The following is a 22,545-nucleotide window of genomic DNA, read 5'->3' as shown; positions in this document are numbered from 1 at the left end:
AAGGCTTTTATTATTTGCTGTTTGTCTTTGCTTTTTGTGGGCTGTTTAATAACGGTCCAAGATGTAAATATATGGGGGGAAAGATAATTTTCTTTATCAGCGTTCCAGGTTACACTCGTTTAAAGCTGCTATTCGAGACCGGGGAGTCGTCCCTCAGAGCGTCTCATTATCATCTAATTCCACATTGTACAGAAACTTTCTCGGAAAGCTTTAATCCCTTGAGAAAACTTAACTTGTTACCACCAGACATCCCAAAATAGCACTTAGATGCCTTTTTTCTCTTTGTCTCCTGCCCTACCAAAACTCCCGGGTTTCATCTTTCATGCTGATACTTCTGGGAACTAGATGGGAGAGGTCAGCTTTCGAGTGTGAGACTTGAGCAAAGAAAAACCCTAAACCCTCTTGTATGGTTGTAGTAAGAGATGTACTCAGGAATACTGAATTGGAAGAAGATCTGGATTCGTATCACCCAAATTTTAGAGTGTTCTGTCTGGTTCAGCGTGCTGCAGGTGTAAATTGTACTCCAGAAGTAGGTTTTAAGACTAAAAGTGAAATGTCTTTGCTGTTGGGAGTGGTCTGGATGCGAGGGTGTCCTCCCACGAGGGTGTCCTCCCACCACTGCTCCTTGGGTGGCTTTGGTGAAATCTCTGTGGCAAAGCTACTTGCACCAAAGTGCTGGTGATGATTGACCAGACAAATTTTGAGTAGTTCTTCTAACCAAGCCTCTTTTTATCTTTCTGATATTTTAAAGCATTATTTTAAAATGTTATTAGGACAAGGAAGGTGAACATAACTGTTTGCTTTGGTTGGTATTTATTAGATGAGAATATTTCTCGTCCTGGGTGGATTTTAATGAAAACACTTCCTGAAGCATTGTATGAGTCAATTAAAACTGACTGAATAATCAGATCATGTCCTGCTGCAGTAGGCCTATAAACTGAATGGATTCTCTTTTCCACTTGATAATTTTTTTTTAAAAGCAAGAAAATTTGTATTTTTGTAGCACATCACAGCATTTTCCTGACATTTCCATAAGCTTCTTGCTGATGGACCTACTCCCACATAGAAAGCACCAAGAGAAAAACAAGAGAATCTTGTTTTGATTAAATGTTCCTTGTGTCGGGCAAGTCTGTCCTCATGGCTTTGCTGTGTAAGCAGAGACGCTGCCTGTCAGGATTCATAAAAGGAAGGAAACGGGCAACAGTTTCAGGGGATTTATGCTGAAATGAACACAGGGCTTTAATGGCAACGAATCTGGGGCATCCCACCCCATCCCATCCCAGCTTTGCACCAGAGTCATCGCACTGATGTCCATAAAGGTCCATCTTAGGACTTCCCTGCAAAATCAGCAGCAGGTCCCTGACCAGTCCCTTGAGCACCTAAATCACATCACCAAGGGAAGGGGTGTCTCGGTGGTGCAGGGACAGCCATGAAGGCGTTGCTTGACGGCGGAGGCTGTCACTTCTCAAAGGGGATTAGTGGCAGCCCTGAAAGGTGCAACTGCTTTTCCAGTTCCCTGCTCGCTTTTGCCACAGCTGTTGGATAGATCAGTTTGCGTTTGAGTGATACGTCCCAGAGGAAGGTTCTGCTAAACTCCTTCTCAAGGGGTGAGTGTCCGTGTGCAGGAGGGAGGGCTCTGCCCGTGCCCACGCTGGGCGTTGCAGAATCACTGGTGCCCGTTGTGTGCTGAAAGCCTACGGACCACGAGCAAAGCCTCCCCCAGAATTCAGCAGGCTCCGCTTTCTGCTCAGATTACACGAGCTCTGCTCCGATTTCGATGTAAGTGTAGCCTTCAAAACACCATGAGAAAGACCCGAAATACCCTGGGAAAAGGAAAAGGCTTTTCTGGGGAGGGAAATGGCAATGAGTCGCTTTATTTCTCTAGAAATGTAATCCCAAGAGGGTTCTCTTGTTCCATTTCCTGATCCAACACAAAAATGCTCCAAGTCGGGCTCTCAGAGTCTCAAGCCATTTCAAATAACCTTTAATTAAATAAACAGCTCCTGGACTGGAGTAAGCGCGGGTGAGATGTGCAGATGAAAGGCTGAGGGCAGCAGTTTGCTGCTCTGGGTCTCTCTGCACCCAGGCACTTGGAACCCGTCTGTAGCCCCCAGCTCCGACGCCGCTCATGGTATCGGGCCAGAGGGGGCTGAAATATTTCCAAATGCCAATATGGGACTTCAAAGCGTTATTTCTCAGCAGAAACGCTGCTTTCAGCTGCTGCGGCCATCCCTGGAGCTGCCGGCCCCGCGGGCCGTTTGCCCCCGGGTGATCCAGCGAAGCCTTGGAGATGGATTTGGTTTCCAAGAGTTTTGCATAAAAGCAGGAGCCAGCTTGTGTCCCAGCTGCAGTCACTAACTCCTGCTCAGGCACGTGCTCCCACCACGGCCACAGGGTTTCACCGTCACCGTGTCGGTGAAGCCGTACAGCGAGCAGGTCATGCCATCGGCACGCGAGTGGAGGAGCAGGTCGAGGAGGGTCGCCCCGGGCAGGATTTTAGGTGCCTGAGGCCCATATGATGTTTCTCCAACCCTGGGAAGGCAGGCACGTGTCACCTGTCCTCACTTGCTCTCATCAAGTAACAAAATTGTCCCTTCGTATTATTAATATTTTGCATTTACAATAAGGAGAAACAACTGCAGAGGGCACCAGCAAGCTGCAGAGCGGCATCACAACCAGTGATTGCTGTCTGCTGGGCATGGAGCACCCCTGCCCTGGGTTCCCGCTGCCCTGGCAGTGTTCAAGGGCAGGTTGGATGGGGCTGGGAGCAACCGGGTCTGGTGGAAGGTGTCCCTGCCCATGGCAGGGGGTTGGGACTGGATGAGCTTTAAGGTCCCTTCCAACCCAAACCAGTCTGTGACTCTGTAATTTCACAGAATCACAGAATCAATCAGAGCCCTCTGGGCTCATCGAGTCCAACCATTGCCCTGACACCACCATGGCAACTAGACCAGGGCACTAAGGGCCATGTCCAGGCTTTTCTTAAACCCCTCCAGAGATGGTGACTCCACCACCTCCCTGGGCAGCCCCTTCCAATGGCTAATGACCCTTGCTGAGAAGAAATGCTTCCTAATATCCAACCTGAACCTCCCCTGGCCAAGCTTGAGGCTGTGTCCTCTTGTCCTAGTGCTGGTTGCCTGAGAGAAGAGGCCGACTCCCACTTCACTACAACCTCCCTTCAGGTAGTTGTAGACTGCACTAAGGTCACCTCTGAGCCTCCTCTTCTCCAGGCTGAACACCCCCAGCTCCCTCAGCCGTTCCTCGCAGGTCAGACCCTCCAGACCCTTCCCCAGCTTGGTCGCTCTCCTCTGCACTTGCTCCAACACCTCAACATCTTTCTTGAAGTTACAGCAGCCTCTGTTTTTCCAGGCAGGACAGAACAGATTTGAAGTCGTGTTTCCAATCCCAACTCACAGGGCTACAAGCCCTTGCAAGCGAGGTGTAAGCTGTGAGGCAAAGGGACCCTTTGCTTCCTCCCTTGCTGCTCACACCCTGGAGGTCTCACCCCACCTTGATGGCAGCAGGGCTGTGGGAAAGGATCGTGGGGCTTGTCTGCAAAACCTTTACATGGGGCTGTAACTATCAGTCACTACAGCTGGCAACAGAGCAGTTGCATATAGAGATCGGGCTATTTTTGGCATATAGATATTTCTAAATATTTACATCCCGTCACGCTGAGCTTTCCTTAAAGCCCAGCTGCAGGTCAGGAGCTGAGGGTCCCCGGGAGGCGAGCGGCGGCTGTGTGAGCTCTGACTGGGGCGGTGTGGGTCCTCCCTCTCATTCCTCCTTCGACACACATGAGAGAGCTTGCTTTAACTTCTCAATAAAAGCTAAAAAAGGATAAATCAGCTAAATTCTTCAAATCCTTTTCTTGCTGTTCTGCCTTTGCTTTTCTGACCCTCGAGGCTGTGCTCATGAAACCTTTCTGCATAGCACAAGGGCCAGAGGTTTTAAGAATAAGAGAAAGTAAAACCATCTCTTATTCTTGGCTGAAGAGGCACGGATGGGTGTTGTGAGCTGTTCCTGGTCCATCGGCACGTTGCTGCCTCCTCGTGCGCTCGGGTCACCGGCGGGACCGCATCCCTCACCGGTCGTTGCCGCTGACAAAGGGCTGATGACCCCTCTGGCTCTTTGGAGATTAAAATGCTCCAGCTGAGATCATCTGGTCCGGACAGAAGCACTTGGGTAAGATCTGAGAGCCTGGAAAACACAGGTGCTGTGACAGGGCGACCCGACTGCTCCTTGAGATGCGGAAGCGTTTTAAGGGTTGTTGTTAAGAAGTGACACAAACAACCTCCTCCATAAAATGCCTCCTGCTTCCCGATTAACGAGCTCTTGGTTCCTTCCTGTCTCCAGCTCTGGAAATGTCTGCAGGTGACCAGGGGAGGCACAAGGTCTGATTTCCAAGCTGAAGCCAAAAGCCTTTGGCTCCTCTCGGAGAGGCTTTCAGGAGACCCCGACAAAGGAATAGAAGCAACAGCAAAACACGAGCTAGAGGTGACTGCCCTAGGAGGGTCTCCTGCGACGCTGCAATCAGGAGGAGTCTCGGAGTGTTTGTGAGCACCATCCTGCTGCTGATTGCTGGGACGCTGCCACCAGTCACCCATCTCCCGGTCTCCCATCTCCTGGTTTCCCACCTCATCGTCGGCAATGCCGATGCCGCCGAGCGCCTGCCGTGCCCCCGCAGCCTCTCCCCACTGCCCAGGCTGAAGCCACCAGGCTCGTCTGCGTCCCCAGAGCTTTGGTTTCAGCAGGTCCACGTCTCATTTGGTTTTCCAGGTCTTCCCTCGCCCAGGGAAGCCTCCCCGGCGGGGCTGGCCGAGCTCAGCCCAGGTTTCCACCGCTGAACATCTGCGAGCTGCTTCCTGAGACTGCGCTGTGCTGACAGACAGACCTCGGGCTCCGGTTCTTTGTTTTAGTTACACTAATAGTTCTGCTTGGCACTTCCCTTTCCAAATCCCTCCCGTCCCCTGTCCCACCATCACCACGTGGGGACAAGCCTGTCCCGAGCAGCCCAAAACACCGGGGCAGGTAGTGATGCAGACGGCAGCCGCGGGGCAGGGGGCTGGGTCTGACCACCCTCCTTTCGCCTTCCCCTGGTTTAACACCACCGGCCTCGGTCTCCTTTTATAGTCACAACCCTTCTTCACAGATTTCCCGCTGGATCCTCGCCCAGTTCTTTCCCACGTCGTTCGTTGCCCGCTAAAAGGGAGCTCTCGCATCTCGCAAAATCTTTTCATAAATCACCCCTGCCATCTGTCTCCAGAACCGGGGCTGGGTCCAGCTCCCCGGCAGACGCCGTGAGGAGACGGCTGATTTAATCCTACCCTGGTAAGGGGGGGGTGAGAAGAGGCTATTAAAGAGACATTAGATGGAGGTGGGAGAAGAGGTGGGGACCCTGGGCACGGCCAGCCCCCACCGTGTCCTCATGTCAATGCTTTGCATGGCTGAGCTGTAGCAACATGGGCTGTTTATAAATAAAAGCACAAACCTAAAGCCTAGGGAGAAACAAAACATTTCAGGGAGGTTTTTATATTTACAATTGGTCCTGGAAAAAAAAAAAACAGGCCAAGTCCTCTGGCAGTTCGGTTTTGTGGATGTCCGAACAGGAGCCGCAGCTGCGGGCTGGGACCCAGTAAAATTTGGGAGGAAAAGTCTTTTGTTTAAGTCAGTATTTCTGTAACGAAAACTGCCACTGACCAGGTTTAAACATCCCTCGGAAGGAGCAAGCGGCCTGGCTCGGGGGCTGAGCTCACCCTGTGTTTGCACCAAGCTTAAATTGTCTCCCAGTTTGGTCCGAGCCGCCCGTACGGCCCCTGCGCACCCCGAGCTGCTCAGCCAAACCCCAACCCAAACCCGGCGCTTCGGGGTTCAGTGGCTCCAGAATCGAATTATTTTTTAAATTAACTGCATCAGCCATTTCTCAGGAACGAAGCCTGCACAACGTGAGGGTTTTCCCTTGCTCCAAATCCGCCTGCTGTGGATTTATCATCTGTTAGTCCAAAAAACAGCCGGTGCAACCTGTGAGCAATTCCTTCCCCGGTCGGTAATTACCCGCTGGAGATTACAACAGCTTTCAGGAAACTCAGCTGAAATCTTCTTTTAAAAACATATTGTTTGTTCTATTTCCTCTGTGGAAAATATAGGAAAAAAATACTCAGGGGTGTCTGTGAGAGCGTGGTGCTGGGCATGGGGGGGCTGGGGTCAGCGAGGTGCCCCGGGCACGGGGAAGGACGCCGGGACCGACCACGGCTGCAGGTATTTACTACTATAGTAAAGCCTGGGCGTGGGATTGCTCTGGGAACAGGTGGGGTGGATAAATCTAAAAGCAAGAAGACGAGTGCAGCCTCGCAGGAAATTTTTGGAAAGGCAGTTTCTGGTCATTGGGAAGCTTTATTTGCCCCAATTGCTGGTTTTAACTTTCTATATTGGATTTTGTTAGGGTTTATCTTTCTAGATTTTTTTTTCCATTACTCAGAATTTTGTCTTCTCCTTCCCCTCAGCTCTTCCCTCCTTCACGAGCTGCTGAATCCTCTGGTTTTCAGTTTTTAAAGCCATGAGCTCATCTTGTAAAGCATCACACGTGCTTTCCCAACTCCCTCTCCTAGCAGCGGTGACAGCGAGGGGTCTTGCTGACTATATCACAGAATCCCAGAATCAATGAGGTTGGAAGAGCCCTCTGGGATCATCGAGTCCAACCATTGCCCTGACACCACCATGGCAACTAGACCATATACCTACACGTGTATATATATATGTATCTATGTACATGTATGTGCAGAGACAGGGGCCAGCAGGTCTCCCTCAGCCTGAGCTGCCTGCCGAGGAAGGCACAGTCTACGCCATGCACCCAAAAAAAGTCTTCAGTGGCACAAAACGGTAAGAGCAACTCATTTCTTCTCAGCAAGGGTCATTAGCCATTGGAAGGGGCTGCCCAGGGAGGTGGTGGAGTCACCATCTCTGGAGGGGTTTAAGAAAAGCCTGGACATGGCCCTTAGTGCCCTGGTCTAGTTGCCATGGTGGTGTCAGGGCAATGGTTGGACTCGATGAGCCCAGAGGGCTCTTCCAACCTCATTGATTCTGTGATTCTGTGATTTGAAAGAGGAGACAGCTCCGGTGTCGGATGCTGTCGTGATTAAGCTTGCCTAGATTTGTGTAAATGTACATTCCTGCCTTAAAAACCAGCCCAGAGCTCCCATTAACCCAGTGCAGGGAGGCAACCAGGCTGCAAGAACAGAATTCCCTGTAGCCTCCGACAGCTTAGCAGAGAAACCAAATGTTTTTCAAAGAGACCAAGTAAACCCGAGCGGCCAAAGGTCGGGGAGCCTTTGCCCCGCGTCGCCGCGGCTCACAATGAGCGGGACCCCCCTTTGCTGTGTGCCCAACGAAGCGTGCGAGCTCTGCGGCGTCGGGCTTCAATGGGGCTTTCTGGAGTAATGAACCAAAAGTATCTTAGAATGACAACGCGAATGCACCCCGGTCACCACGCATCCTGTATCACAAGCGTGGGTTAGGGCTGTTAGCCTCAAGCTTGGCCAGGGGAGGGTCAGGTTGGACATTAGGAAGCATTTCTTCTCAACAAGGGTCATTAGCCATTGGAAGGGGCTGCCCAGGGAGGTGGTGGAGTCACCATCTCTGGAGGGGTTTCAGAAAAGCCTGGACATGGCACTTAGTGCCCTGGTCTAGTTGCCATGGTGGTGTCAGGGCAATGGTTGGACTCGATGATCCCAGAGGGCTCCTCCAACCTCAGTGATCCTGTGATTCCGTGACATCATTAGCACTGACATGAGGTGATTTGTAAAACCAGAGCAGGCATCACCACAACCCCGGGGCTGAGCCTTTCGATCTGCGCGTCACCCACGGGCTGCCAGCGCTTACCCCATTGCCCCAGCTCATGGAATCACACAAATCCCGGCTGGGAACAGCAGCTTAAATGATTTTCAGATGCAAACTGATTGCCCCTTTCTGCAGCTGAGAGAGTAATCACAGCCCCTCTGTTGCCAGCACCTACACCATCCCCTCTTAACTGCGTTTTCAGTGAAAAATCCCTCAAAATTTCCCAAAGAGAAGAGAAAATGTGAAACTCTTCCATTTCTTTCAGCAACTGTTTAATTGAACACACTCGTGAGCTACAGCCATTAAACCCCAACACATTTAGCGTCCGTCCCTTAGCAAAACCCGGGAGCGTGATGTGAGCTTGGGGCGGTGAGAAGGAAAACAGGACTGAACACAGGCTCTGGGAACGTAACAATTTACACCATGTTGGAAACGGATAAAACACAACTAGTGAAATCATGGGTTTTACATACAAATAGACACAGGAATTTCCCCTGCTCTGGGGCTGAACGTTGTTCCCGACAGCACAGGTGAGAAGAAACGCACCGTGGGCTGTGTGACTGCACAGGGCTTGAGCCCTTCTCTGCTCCATGCACGCAGGATTTGGGCATCCTCCATGGCCAGAAGAGTAATACAGAAAGGAATTCGTACTGAAATGCTCCTGACCCTCCTCCAGGGACCAACCTACCAGCAAATCCTCCCTAAGACAGGGAGGGATTAACATAGGACACCCCGGAGCGGGCGGTAAGGGCTGTGCCGGCCGGGTGCCGCTCCTCGTACAATACCTGATATTCTAGTTAAAAGAATCAACTAACGTTAACAGAGGGGAATCTATATAAGCAGGAAAAAGGTTTTTAGCTTGTAAGAACACAGAAAAACACCTTAACCAACCATTAAGCTGCTACGCCGTAACTGCACACAGAAATCCAGGTGTGTCTGGGGAAGGATGCAGCGAAGGGGATGCACGGCTCAGCACCGGGGCCTGAGCACCCGCCCTCTCCTTTGCAAATACACGCGAGGGAACGCACTGCTGGACCCCAAACCCACCGTGCCTTGGTGTCCCTGACTGTCCCCTCTGCTCCCGAGTGACATGGGCAGTGGCTTTGGCACACAAAGCAGCAGTGGGAAGGCGAGGGCACGGAGCCGGGACTCATCAGGGTAACTAAAACCAATCCTTTAACCCTCTGCCCCGTCTCCGTTTCTTAAATCACGGCTAATTAGCTTCAGTGCACAAACATTTTAATGAACATTACAGAAATGGGTTGCCAGCTTCAAGTCCCTTAAGGAAAAAAAAATCCCCTAACCCAAACGGTCGGCTGCGCTGGTGGAACGCTAGATGCTCACTTCAGAGATATAAAAATAATAATAAAAGTCGAGAGAGTTTCGTGCTGGCCTGCCAACACAACCAAGAGGCTGGAAATATCAAATGATAGCACCATAAGCGTTTCTGAGAGGTCTCCCCCAAACTATTGCTGCTTTCTGTTTCCCTTCCCCAAAACAGTTCCCCGCTGGTCACCCAGTGGCAGCGTGACCCCGACGGAGGGTCCCGGCTGCCCCGGCACCTCACCAGTGGGACCAGTGGGACCTGCACCCCCAGCCCAAGCCAGACCTTATTTTTCAGACCGATGGTTTGAGCACCGTTATAGTGTAGCACAAATAAAAGAAATCAAGCCTTCCCCGTGTTTCTCAGAGCACCAGGCGGCTCGCGGGTGGCACCGTCCGGCACGGCCGTGGGACGAGGCAGAGCCCAAGTCCTGCTGTGACCCAGCTCCATCCTCCGCCGCGCTGCTCCGGGAGCCGCCACGGGTCCTGGCGCTTCTTGCCCTTGGGGACGGTCCTGTCACCTCCTGGAGACTCGCTCGTCCCCACGGCTGGGCGCCGCGCCGTGCCCGTGCTGGCGGCAGGTTCGGCAGCACTGGAGGTGGACGGTCGGGAGGTGGCACCTTCCCAGGACCCGCAGGGTCTGGCAGAAGCCGAACGTCAAGCGGTCGCGCTCACAGACGAAGCCTGGAGGGAGGCGAGAGGGCAAGGACAGGGTTATGGCCGGTGTCACCAGCGTGGTTATCAGGCGTTTGATGGAAAAATTGGCAGGGAGTTGGCAGAGACCTCAGCAAACCATAGAACCACAGAGTGGTTTGGGTTGGAAGTGACCTTAAAGATCATCCAGTTCCAGCCTTCATCTGGGTACTGAGCATCCTCGTTATTTCTCATTGCCAGCAGAACTAACACCTCTGCTGCTGTTGACAGCGCGGGGCTCGCTCCTGGGGAGGGGGGGTCCGTGCTGGAGGCCTGGGAGAGGTGACAAACCTCCCCGCAGCGCCGTCTCCTCCCAGCCCCCAGATCTTCCCTGCGATGCCAGCAGAAGGCGGCACAAAGGCGATAATACATCTGTCTTTGCATTGTGTTTAGATTATTTCAAAAACCCGCATCATCTGGTCCGCTTCCTGCAGGTGTCTTGCAAACCTCAAGACAACACCGGAGCTGCTTCGAGGTCGGGCTTTGTTTTGGGAACCGCCACTCCAGTGCCAGTGCCCGGCCCCGCTGCGGGGGCAGCTCCGGGCCAGCTGCAGTGGCGGCCGTGGGGCCGTGGGTCGCAGCCCGGCCGCCCCCGCTGAGTCACTCGCAGGCTGAGCAAACTGTTTGCAGAAACTGTTTCCTCTCTGCAAACAGTCTGGGAATCACAAAGCCCCTCTGCGGGGCCGGGAGCTCCAGCGCTCGGGTTCACAGCGGGGGGAGACGCGAGCGCGGCCCCAACAAGACCCCGTGTTGGGGTGCGGTAGGGTGGAACATCCCACCGCCCCGAAACACCCTCACGCCTGCCACCGTGAGCGAGCCACAGTGGGACGAGAGCAAACAGCCTCAAGTTGCCCCAGGGGAGGTTTAGGTTGGAGATCAGGGGCAATTTCTTCCCCAAAGGGTTGTCAAGCGCTGGCACAGGCTGCCCAGGGCAGTGGTGGAGTCCCCATCCCTGGGGGGATTTAAAAGCCGTGTAGGTGTGGTGCTGAGGGACAGGGGTTAGTGGTGGCCTTGGCAGTGCTGGGGTAACGGTTGGACTCTGATCTTAAAGGTCCTTCCCAACCCAAATGATTCTGTGTGTGATTCCGTGGCGAGGAGGGGACAGCCCTCAGCAGGGGCTGCAGCAATCAGCCCCAGCAGCTCCCAGCTCCGCCACCACCAGACCGGGCTCAAACAGGCTGCACCTCAGCTGAGTTACAGCAGCAAAGACCCATCACCAACTACACATTGTTTATAAGAATATAGAGTTGGTTTGCTTTAATTGTTAATTTCTTCCTTTTCTACTTTATATCAAAACAAGTGTGCGCCTCGCTGAGCCTCCAGCACCTCACCCAGTTGTGTAAGACTCTTAAATTACATCAGCTCTGGCTAATTTTACCTCCTGTACAACTGATTAAAATAAATGACAGCTCTTCTCTGAAAAGGCAGAGCTGATCTCCCCGGGGCTGGCACCCCCTGCTCCCCCCGTGCTGCCCCTCCTGGGCACCCTCCACCTGGGACCACGCTGAGCAGATGCAGAAACGGGGCAAGAAAACAGACTTTTCTCTTTCTCAGGAGACTTTTCTGCTGGGGAAACACCAGGACAGAGCCGGGGGAGCTCTCCCTGACCACTGCCCCGCTGCGAACAAAGGGCTTTGCTCGGGGAAAGGCTGCTGCCCCGGTTCCCACGGGACGAGCCGACCCGCAGCCCTCAATGCAGAGGACGCAGCAGACGCGGAGCAGAGACTTTTCCCCCCGTTTGGGATTTCAGTCACAGCCCTCGCCCCGCTCCAGCCCATCACTAAGGAGGTCACTCTACTGGTCTAGAATTAATTATCTATTTCAGTAGAGGTATTTCCTCTCTTCCTCTCAAGCGACTTTCTGCCCAGAAATGGTGTCCCTGTGCCCTGAAGACACCATTTAACAGAGGAGCTGCTGCCTGTGGCACCGTCGGGTCCAACCAGGAGCGAGCGCCGGATCCCGGCCCCACACCACACCCCCAGGCTGGGGGCTGCTCCGACCCCCTGGGTGCTGGGGGACAGGGCAGAGCAGACGAGGAATTGCTGCGATGCTCCTGTGGGACGCCGTGCTGGGGCAGACCCCACCGAGCCCCTCGGTATTTTTAGCCCTCCTTATCGCACCGCTCTTCCTAGAAAGCTATTTATGGATCACAGCCAAGCTGCCTCCTGCCTTCCCTTGAAAGAGCCACAAAGGCTTCTGGAGCCTCTCGTGGGGAAGGAGCTTTCCAGGGCTGGAGGTGATGGTTTAGCTCTTTTCTGATCCCTTTCCAACGGGTCAACAGCCTGGGCGCAGGCACGGAAATTCCTGCACCTGCAGTGCCCAGAGCCGCACACGGGCACCAACCAGCCCATCGGTCACCTGCCAGGAGTCACCACGGTGTCTGCAGAGGGAGGAGCCGCGCTTCAAGAAAGATGTTGAGGTGTTGGAGCGAGTGCAGAGGAGGGCGACCAAGCTGGGGAAGGGTCTGGAGGGTCTGACCTGCGAGGAACGGCTGAGGGAGCTGGGGGTGTTTAGCCTGGAGAAGAGGAGGCTCAGAGGTGACCTTAGTGCAGTCTACAACTACCTGAAGGGAGGTTGTAGTGGAGTGGGAGTCAGCCTCTTCTCCCAGGCAACCAGCGCTAGGACAAGAGGACACAGCCTCAAGCTTGGCCAGGGGAGGGTCAGGTTGGACATTAGGAAGCATTTCTTCTCAGCAAGGGTCATTAGCCATTGGAAGGGGCTGCCCAGGGAGGTGGTGGAGTCACCATCTCTGGAGGGGTTTAAGACAAGACTGGACATGGCACTTAGTGCCCTGGTCTAGTTGCCATGGTGGTGTCAGGGCAATGGTTGGACTTGATGATCCCAGAGGGCTCTTCCAACCTCATTGATTCTGGGATTCTGTGAGCCCGCTGCAAATAATGTCTGAGATGGGCTTAGGGAGGGTGGGGAAGAGCCACCACCCTTGGCTGGAGGCTTCACTGCAGCCACTCTGCTGACCTGACACGGGACCTCACGGCTTCCACAGCATTTCACTGAAGTGAAGCCAACGGGAGCTGCTGAGCCCATCATCCTGCCAGACCCAGCGTGGATGTGTGCAGGGTCGAGCTCAGGGCTGAACATCTTGGCTGAGCTCGTGGTTCCTCCCTGGAATTTGGTCTTGGGCAAGGGAAGCTGTAATAAGCACTTCATTTGTCAGCTCATCACAAAGGGTCCCGACAGAATTGACCCAATTTTCATTTAATCCTTTTACTGTTATTTTTTTCTATTAACAATGTTTTTTATATAATCCTAACACTTCATTTGAACATATGCTCCAGTGTTCAAGTTATGCCAATTTTTAGTCTAAAGAAATAGCTTAAAGCAGAGCTTTTCAAAGCCAGGCTAAGTCAGCACATTAGAAACTGAAAACCCCCACTTTTTTTTTTTTGGTTGTTTTTTTAAGTCGGCGTGGAAGTCGCTTTAAATTTCATTTAAGCTTCTGCCACACAGACCTAAGCGTTTACTTTTATGCTCGGGAAAAATAAACTTCCTGGAACAGGTTTTGTGAAAACAAGGAAAGGTTGAGCTCGGAGCTGAGCTAGCAAAACCAGCGAACTGAGCTGCTGACCTCTGGCCCTCGGGATGCTCTCGGAGCCAGGGCCGAATTCAACAAGTATTATCACAGGCTCCTGCTCCGGGGCCGCGGTGCCCTCCCCGGGAATGAGCCCCGGCGAAGGCAGCCCGTCGCGTCGCAGGCAGCCCCAGGCTGTTGTTGGAGGCTTGGCAAGAGGCTCCTGGCAGAGGAGCCCAGGCTGCAGCCCCGGGTCCCGTGGGTGCCCGCACAGGGTGCCCTGTGCCTGCACGCCCGCACCCAGGGCAGACGAGAAGCAGATTCTCGTACCCTGCACGGGCTGGCACTGGCCGCTGAGGTGCATTGTGATTTATGCTTTCTAAAACTTAAATCTACTCAGCAGTTGTCAAGAAGGAGGGAAAAGAAGCATCTCCCATCGATGGAGGAGAAGGATCTCCCACCGACGGAGGAGAAGCATCTCCCACCGCTGGAGGAAACTGGCACCAGTTTCTCCGAGCTCTCACGCAGGACCTGTCGCTCAGCTCCTTGCCAAGGTGAACACAAACCCGAGTGTAACACTTAAACACAGAGATAAACACGCTGTGAAGGGTTTTTTCCCAGCTTTCTGAGTTACAAGAAATGATGCGGTAGCAGGAGTGGCTGATGTGGGCGTGAGAGCACTGCTCGGCTCGGAGCTGGGCACGGGTTCCTCGTCCCAGCACGGAGGAAGATAAACGTCCCCAGCCTTGCTGAAGCCTCGCATGGAGGCATCTAGGTGCCCGACGGGCTCCGACACTCCCCAGGAGCCATCTAAGGACACGGCCAACCTTACCTCCTCCGCTCACAGCTGGATGCAGCCATAAAACGACAGGCACGGTCAAAAATATCCTCTGTGTAATCTCCAATTAATTTATAGCCTGGCAACAGAACAGGATTCTGGTTCTAATTAATTCCGACCTCCTTTAATTCGAGAGAGCTGATTGCCGGTGAGATGTTTGTTTATGCTTGATCTGTTCCACCTCTGTTAAAAATCCATCTGATAATGCTTTTAACATCTAAACTCTACTGGGGTTATTCGCATTTTTGTCTCCAGTGAGAACACGACTGCTCACAAAGACAAGTACAGATTTCGCTGGTATCGGTGCCCTTCGTGTTACAGGAGATAGAGGCTCCTTGTGCTTCTAACAAACACATGAATCACAGAATCACTGAGGTTGGAAGAGCCCTCTGGGCTCATCGAGTCCAACCATTGCCCTGACACCACCATGGCAACTAGACCAGGGCACTAAGTGCCATGTCCAGGCTTTTCTTCAACCCCTCCAGAGATGGTGACTCCACCACCTCCCTGGGCAGCCCCTTCCAATGGCTAATGACCCTTGCTGAGAAGAAATGCTTCCTAATGGCCAACCTGACCCTCCCCTGGCCAAGCTTGAGGCTGTGTCCTCTTGTCCTATCGCTGGTTGCCTGGGAGAAGAGGCCGACTCCCACCCCGCTCCAACCTCCCTTCAGGTAGGTGTAGACTGCAATAATCTAGACTGCAATCTCTCCAGTCCGCACCAATCTTGTGCAGCAAAGCTCCTTTAAAGCACAGCAAAGGGCTGGACGTTACCCTCGTGCCTTCTCGGGGAGCCTCTGCCTGTGGATTTACACATCTCTGATTTCCTGCCATGTGAAAGTTCTGCTCCTCCTCACGGTGTGGCAGGAAATGTTTGTATTTCCAAGAGGCGTTTCCTGCCCTGGGCTACAGCCAGAGCATTTATGTCATTTTTAATCCAGGATTTGAACATTTATTTGTGTGCTTCCTACACATCTAAGTGGCTATTCTGGTACAGCCTTGGCTGCGCCACGCGGCTCCGTGGCTCTCGTCACCAAGCCCGGCACGGAGATTTTCCCTTGACAAAAATAACCAGAACGGCACATCATTTCTTGAGCAAACCTGACTAATTATTTCCTACGTGCTGAGCTGCCCCACAGACCTGCAAACGCAGGAGGGTCGCGCCGCTGCCGAAAAGGAGCGGTTTGATGGCTAAAAGCATCCCAAGGGCCAGTGCTCACAGCCTCCAAACCCCAGTTAACCAAAGCCAACGCTTCTGCCCTCTCCAGAACAGGTTTTAGGACAAACACGGCTGGATACCAGACAAAGTGCTGAAAGGATGGGAAGGGGTGTCCCAGGCTGCAGGGGGGAGCTCACAGAGCAGCCCACGGGGCTGCCTCCTGCCCTCTGCCCACCCTGCTCTCAGCCCTCACTTTGTTCAGCAAACCTCCCGAGGCTCTAACGTTTCTTTCTGGCAGACAAAAAGCTTTTTTTTTTGTCCAGACAAATTAAAAAGATAAGGTTGATTAATGATTAACATGCTAATATCTATGACATCTAATCCCCTCGTTATATTGCTCTTCCTTTTCAGTGCCGTTAACCCTTGCAGCCCACAGATTTCTGGCTTAGGGGACTGCCTGGTGCCGTGGGACGTGTCCCTCCCAGTGAAGGTGAGAGAAGCTAAGCAGGTGCCCACAGCACGGGCGAGTACCGTGGCTGCAGCGGAGCAGGTGAATGAAGCTGGTGACAGGTTAAAATGGGACTGACTGGCTGAAGCACCTTCCTGGGCACACCCAGAGATGCTGGAGGACTGGTCATTTATCTGACTTTCTCGTGGTGAGCCCAGGCTTGTTTCAAAAGGTTTGTGTTCCGGGACTTTATCACTAACCAGCTTCCTGGTGGTCAGAGAGCTTAATCTCTTGACATTTCCTTCTGGCTTCCTTTTTCTGAGCTACACGTCGCTCCCCAGCCAGGTCCCCTCGCCCCGTGCCACCCCCGGTGCGGACGCCTGCGGTCCCCGTGCTGGGTGACGCCGCTGCCTCCGACAAGCCCATCCCAGCTCGCACACGTGCCAGTAAAAACCACACTTGGCCCCTTGAGAGCTGAACACTCCGGACACTGATAGATCGTTGTAACATTCCCACTTAATTAGCGATTAGCCAAGCTAGTCTTACACAATCCTGACTGGGGTTTCCTCCTCCCCCATCACTCCCCTTTGAATAGAACCACAGAATCATTTAGGTTGGAAAAGACCTTCAAGATCATCGAGTCCAGCCCTTACCCCAGCACTGCCAAGGCCACCACTAACCCATGTCCCTCAGCACCACATCTACACGGCTTTTAAATCCCCCCAGGGATGGGGACTCCACCACTGCCTTGGGCAGCCCCTTCCAATGGCTAATGACCCTTGCTGAGAAGAAATGCTTCCTAATGTCCAACCTGAACCTCCCCTGGTGAAGCTTGAGGCTGTGTCCTCTTGTCATCCTCCTCCAGACTACCCGGGGGGACCGAGAAGTGAAAGGTGGGGAGAAGGAAAATAAAGAATGAGTCTAAACTTGGCTAGAAAAAACATCTACAGCCACCAGACCAACAGCTGGGTCGTGTTCTTACACGGCCTGTGCTTCGTTTCATGGCGCAGTTTTGAGGAGACCAAGCAGACCAGCCGGCTGGCACCCAGCACGCCTGCCCCGTGCCCACCGACACGGTGCCACCTGAACCTCACACACCCGAGCTTCTAACCGGGGCTGGCTGCAGCAGGGGGGCTGCGTGGGGGAAAGGCATCTCCAGCCACGGCAGAGGATGGTGATGGAGGACGATGCATCGCTCCTCCATGAAGCTGATGATGGAGGAGCCGCCCGCTCTGCAGGTAATATTGCTTAACTGGGAGCCTGGGTGGTTTTCACACCCATCTCCACCATTATCACCATGTCCTCAGAACGCAGCGTTTATCCCAAACAAGCTTACCCGCCTCGGAGCTCTCGCAGTCCTGCGGGTTGCACTTCTGGGTGCTCTCGGGCCAGGGCTCGTGGTCGCAGAGGCTGCTGTCCTCCTCGGCCAGACCCGTCCTGGTGTTGATGCACTTGACCTGGCGCCTCTGGATGCCCCCGCCGCAGGGAGCCGTGCACTGCGGGGTGGGGAGCTCTGTCAGCCCAAGGGGGACCTGTCCCCACGCAGGGGACCCCTCCTGCCACCCCCCACGCCGCGCTGTGCCGGCAGCACTGACCCCAGGAGGTTTTTGTCGCCGTAGCCCCCACTTTGGGTTTCAGGTTGGGTTTTCTCCCCAATTCCTTGCATTTAGTGCAAAAGCGCTGTGGAGAGGAGCCGCCCGCGCCCACTCACCTCTCCCCAGGAGCCCACCACCCAGGTGGTGCAGGGGTGCGTGTTGCAGGGCCGGGTGGCGTTGGGCCGTAGGGCCTCCTCGCAGCGGCCCAGCTCCGGGCACGTCACCAGCCGCTCCTGCTCCCCGCCGCCGCACGACTCCGAGCACTGCGAGACACGCGCCGGTGAAAGTGGCACAAGAGAAAGGCGGACACGCTCCGTGTGTGGGTTTCTTAAGAAAATACACTGCAAACCCACCCGGCAAACACACCAACCCTGCCTCCCGCCTCGCAGCTGCCCCTGCTGTCGGTGGGTGGTTAGAGAGCGGCCCGGCGGAAAGAGCCCTGGGGGTGCTGATCGACAGCCGGCTGAACATGAACCAGCAGTGTGCCCAGGTGGCCAAGAAGGCCAATGGCATCCTGGCCTCTATCAGGAATACTGTAGCCAGCCGGTCTGGGGAAGTGATCGTCCCTCTGTGCTCGGCACTGGTGAGGCCGCACCTTGAATCCTGTGTCCAGTTCTGGGCCCCGCACTTCAAGAGAGATGTTGAGGTGTTGGAGCGAGTGCAGAGGAGGGCGACCAAGCTGGGGAAGGGTCTGGAGGGTCTGACCTCCGAGGAACGGCTGAGGGAGCTGGGGGTGTTTAGCCTGGAGAAGAGGAGGCTCAGAGGTGACCTTAGTGCAGTCTACAACTACCTGAAGGGAGGTTGGAGCGGGGTGGGAGTCGGCCTCTTCTCCCAGGCAACCAGCGCTAGGACAAGAGGACACAGCCTCAAGCTTGGCCAGGGGAGGGTCAGGTTGGCCATTAGGAAGCATTTCTTCTCAGCAAGGGTCATTAGCCATTGGAAGGGGCTGCCCAGGGAGGTGGGGGAGTCACCATCTCTGGAGGGGTTTAAGAAAAGCCTGGACATGGCCCTTAGTGCCCTGGTCTAGTTGCCATGGTGGTGTCAGGACAACGGTTGGACTCGACGAGCCCAGAGGGCTCTTCCAACCTGATTCATTCTGTGATTCTCTTTCCTTCTTGGTGCTGGGAACGGGCTGGGAGGCTCCCAGAGGATCCAGCAGACCCGTGCAGGTGTCTGCTTAAACACTGCAGGCGTGTGAAGGGGCGAGCTGAGCCCGCTGCCGCCCTGCCGGCAACGATCGGGGGGCTCCAGTGAAGCACATCGCTGCAGGCAGCTCAGCCCCCCCTGGCCACTGAGCATTCGCTCTGGGCAAGCTCAGCCCCTCCGGTAGCCCTACCTCTCTCCAGGAGGACGTGTACCAGTCCAGGCACGGCGCGCTCTGGCAGGGCAGCTGTCCCGGCGGCTTGTAGAGCACAGCCTGGCAGTGGAAGGGCCGGAGGAGCCTCTGGTCCCTGGTGTCGATGCAATGCACGTCCCGAACCTTCATCCCCCCGCCACAACTCCTGGAGCACTGGGGACAACACGAGCATCACACTGGGGAACGGCAGCAAGGGCTGGTGCAGGGGGAACCCCTCCAGCAAGGGGATGCGACCTCAGACACGCTCTGCCTTGGCTTGGATTGAGTTGATACTCAACCTCTTTTCACCTCTTCCTCTAGTCCAAGCTAGAGAAAAGCCCGTGCAGCTCTGCATCTGTCACTGCCATCCCTCGGAAAGCCATCGGCTTCCAGTTGTAACGGCAACAAAGTCTTTATGCATCAGGCAACTGATGACCCCGAGAAACGGCGCCCACCCAGAGCAAGGAGGGTTGTGCCCCACCACTGAACCTCCTGGGTTCACCCAGCCCAATTGCAGACACCCCCTGGTACTGCAGAGCGGCCAGAACATTTCCCAGAGACTTTCAAACCACTCTGTGCTCAGCTTTTTTCAATCCCTGGCTTTTTAACCAGCCCAAGAGCAGGAAAAATGTAAAGATTATTGTGGGATGAAGCAGTTTAAACTCTGTGGCAAGCGCAAAACTTTTCCCTCTGCCTTCGTGAGCCACGGGGCCAGCGCACGCCCCGAGAGCAGGTAATGCACCAGCCACACTTCGTCTATGGCTTTCTGGGGACCCCCCGTCCCTGCTGCACGCCCGCTTACCTTACTCCAGTTCCCCACGCGCCACGAGGAGCAGGGCCGGAGGGAACACCTCCGCGCGGGGACGGGCCTGTGGGCCGCGGCGCAGCCGTCGTCGCTGCCGGCGCTGCAGCGCACGCTCCTCCAGATCGCGCCCACGCCGCACGTGGCCGAGCACTGCAAGACACGAGGCGGGCGCCTGCTCCTCTCCTCTCCCGCGGGGCCGTGCTGTGGTGCCCCCGGTGCCCCGTGGCTGGCTCTGGCCAAGGACGGAGCCCACGTCACACTTTTAACGGGACTCAACACATACCTCGCTCCAGTTCCCGACCTCCCAGCTGGGCGTCGCGGTGGCTGCCATGGTGGTGGATGGTGGCAGCAAAGCCTCCTCCTTCGCCCTCTCTTCCTTCTCCCGGAGCTGCGGGGGGGCAGGGGTGGGCTGGGGCAACTCGTGCTCCCCATCGCTGAAAGCAAATGTCCCCGGGGCTGCCCACAGCAAGCGCTCCCCTGGCACGGTGCTGCTGAGTAGGGCCCCGCGGGAGGTTGGCTGGGCATGGGGTGACGCTGGCTCCGGGTGGTGGGACACCCCCACGGTCCCCCACACTTGGGGGGACTCGGAGGGCGATGCTCCAGCCGGGTGCGCAGCGGGGCTGTGAGCCGGGGGCATGGCTGGCACCAGGGCGTCTTGCTGGGTGAGGCCGCTGGAGGTGAGCTGGGTGGGTGGCCCGGGCACGGCGGGGGACAAGGACACTACTGCTGGGAAGGCTGTGCTGCCCACCAAGGGGGCCGGGGTCAGAGACGTGGGGATGTGCAGCTCTGGCTGGTGCCCTGCCTGCCCCGCAGGGCCCCCGTCAGCACCCATGGGATGAGGACTCGCAGCGGGATGGGTGCTGCCAGCGCTCCTTCCCATCTCCCACGCCGGTCCCTGTGGGGTGGGGAAGGAAAGATCTGCCCTCTCTGTCCCACGGGCTCGCTCCTCATGTGTGCCCGCCGTCCCCTCGGGCATTTCTGCCCACCCCTCCTGCTCCGTGGCCTTGGGGGCAGCACCGTTGGTGTTACTGGTGACGATAAGACCCATTTCCCTTGAGTCTTCACGGCCTGTCCCCGCTGAGCCGGCCATGCCGTGCTCCTCACTGCCAGCATTGCCCGGCCCCTCCGTGCTCGCACGCCCCTCGCCGCTGCTCCCCGGACCATTGGACGTGTCTGTGCCAGCGGGCAGTGGTGGGGAGGGATCGGCCGGGTGAGGAGCCTGAGGAGCGAGGCCATGGGCTGGGGCATCCTGCCCAGGACTGGTCCTCGTTGTCACGGCTCCCCGGGGTCCATCCGGGGGCGGGTGGTCGGGGCTGTCTGCAGAATGGTGACTCGTGGTGCCCTGGGTGGGCGGGTGGTCCTTGGAGCGGGGCACAAGCGTTGCGTCCTCCTCACCCGTGAAGTCAGGGATGGCACGTTTGGGAGCGGCTGTCCCCGCGTCCTCAGGGACCACGCTCAGGAGGTCGTCCATGGCTAAACCCCCCGGCTCCGTCTCTCCTTCACCACGCGCAGGAGCAGAAGGGTTTGGTTCGCTGGTCACCACATGGTCCTCACTTGCTCCTGCTCCTGGCTTGACAGTGTGCAGGACATCAGCAGGCATCTCACGGGACCCCTCCCCGTCGCTGGTGCTCAGCTGTGGCTTAGGCTCCTTGCCTTTGGTCTCCTTCTCCATGAAGGGGTAGTAAGACAGATCCTCATGGAAGTTGATAAAATTATAATCGTAGTAAAAATCGTCAACAAAGACATTTCCCTTTCTGGCTGAGAAGTCCTCCTCGGGGATGACATTGACATCACGGGGCTCCAGAATATTTGGAATTAAGGGGTTAAATTTAGCAATGTGGTTGCTGGGGATGTGATGGATTTCATTAAATATCTCTCTGCTGGAGGACCCGCTGCCAGACCAGTCCATGTTGGCACTGTCTGATTTCTTCTGGCACTGTGGCGAGGAGCAAATAGTTTCCGAGCTGGGTTGCTCGGCGGGGTCACAGGCGGCTCCGGTGCTGTTGCTGCAGTAAACCGGGCGCCGCCGTGTCCCGTTTCCACACGTCGTGGAACACTGGGGAAGGAAGAGACGCAAACGTCAGGGAGGGGAGCGCAGGTGACACGGGGCGCAGCGGGGACGGGGCCGGCAGCGGTGCCTGTGCCACTCGCCGGTGCTCCCCTCCGAGACACCGAAGCGGGTGCTCAACCATCCCACACGCCGCGATGCTTTGGGCACAGAAGGGGCTCCGTGTCGCTCTGCCACACTCCCACCACCCACCTGGGTCCTGAGGCATCTCCTGTGCCAGCCCCACCCGTGCCATGGGGTCCCCTGTCCCAGGAGTCAGGAGCAGGGGGTACTGGTCACACCAGTAAGCAATGTTATTACCGGGCAAATCCACCTCGGGGGCTGCCTCCCCATTGGAGGCGGTCCCAGCGCAGGGCTGGCAGCACAGGGTGATCTCTGACCTGCCCTCCAGCCAGGAACAATTTTCCCAGGAGAGGGACACTGAAGGGCATTGGGTAAGATGATCTAATAGGGCTTTTCTGTGACCTATCGCCATGAATCACATCTCTTCTTCTAGAAGAGAATTTTTTTTGAAGCAGGGGATAATAACATGGGTGTTGTCCCAGCAGGGAAAAAGCAAGGGTCAATGAGGAGCTTTGTTGAGGACACCCCCTCCTCCACCATAACAGTCCCTTTGAGATCGTTCAGTACAAAAGACACCCACAAGCTGCAAAGAAGGACCAGTAAATCACAGTGCTACCAACATCCCATGTGGGCTGCACGAGCCCCGGGCCGCTGCGGTCCGTGGTGGCAGATGCTCAGAGCATTAGTCACGTACATCAAAGCGCCTCAAACAAGGCAGCCAAGGAGAGCAAATGGTCAACGAGGCAAACAAAGCCACGGGAGGGGATTTCTGCTGAAATCCCTGCTATTGGGGTGAAAGGGATGGGCTGGGGTAAGGGTTTGATGCACAGCCACCAGCTCCAGCCAGGAGATAAA

The 22,545-nt window shown here is 55.5% G+C and overlaps 1 protein-coding gene across 1 annotated transcript in view; it reads right to left on the bottom strand.

Moving 5' to 3' along the window:
- Nucleotides 1-9,407: 9,407 nt before the first annotated feature.
- ADAMTS7 (ADAM metallopeptidase with thrombospondin type 1 motif 7) overlaps nucleotides 9,408-22,545 on the bottom strand; it is a 36,835-nt gene continuing 23,697 nt past the window's right edge. The window contains exons 19-24 of the mRNA XM_068410039.1: nucleotides 19,843-21,615; nucleotides 19,557-19,709; nucleotides 18,755-18,928; nucleotides 17,535-17,681; nucleotides 17,160-17,319; nucleotides 9,408-9,843 (exon numbers count right to left, since the gene is read on the bottom strand). Coding sequence (XP_068266140.1) covers nucleotides 9,677-9,843; nucleotides 17,160-17,319; nucleotides 17,535-17,681; nucleotides 18,755-18,928; nucleotides 19,557-19,709; nucleotides 19,843-21,615 — 2,574 coding nt within the window. The 3' untranslated portion in view covers nucleotides 9,408-9,676. The remainder of the gene's footprint in view (nucleotides 9,844-17,159; nucleotides 17,320-17,534; nucleotides 17,682-18,754; nucleotides 18,929-19,556; nucleotides 19,710-19,842; nucleotides 21,616-22,545) is intronic.

The sequence above is a fragment of the Nyctibius grandis genome, chromosome 11, assembly GCF_013368605.1.
Source record: "Nyctibius grandis isolate bNycGra1 chromosome 11, bNycGra1.pri, whole genome shotgun sequence".
NCBI classification, from domain to species: domain Eukaryota; kingdom Metazoa; phylum Chordata; class Aves; order Nyctibiiformes; family Nyctibiidae; genus Nyctibius; species Nyctibius grandis.
The sequence above is the reverse complement of the archived record's forward strand: the minus strand, read 5'-3'. Positions and strand labels throughout refer to the sequence as shown.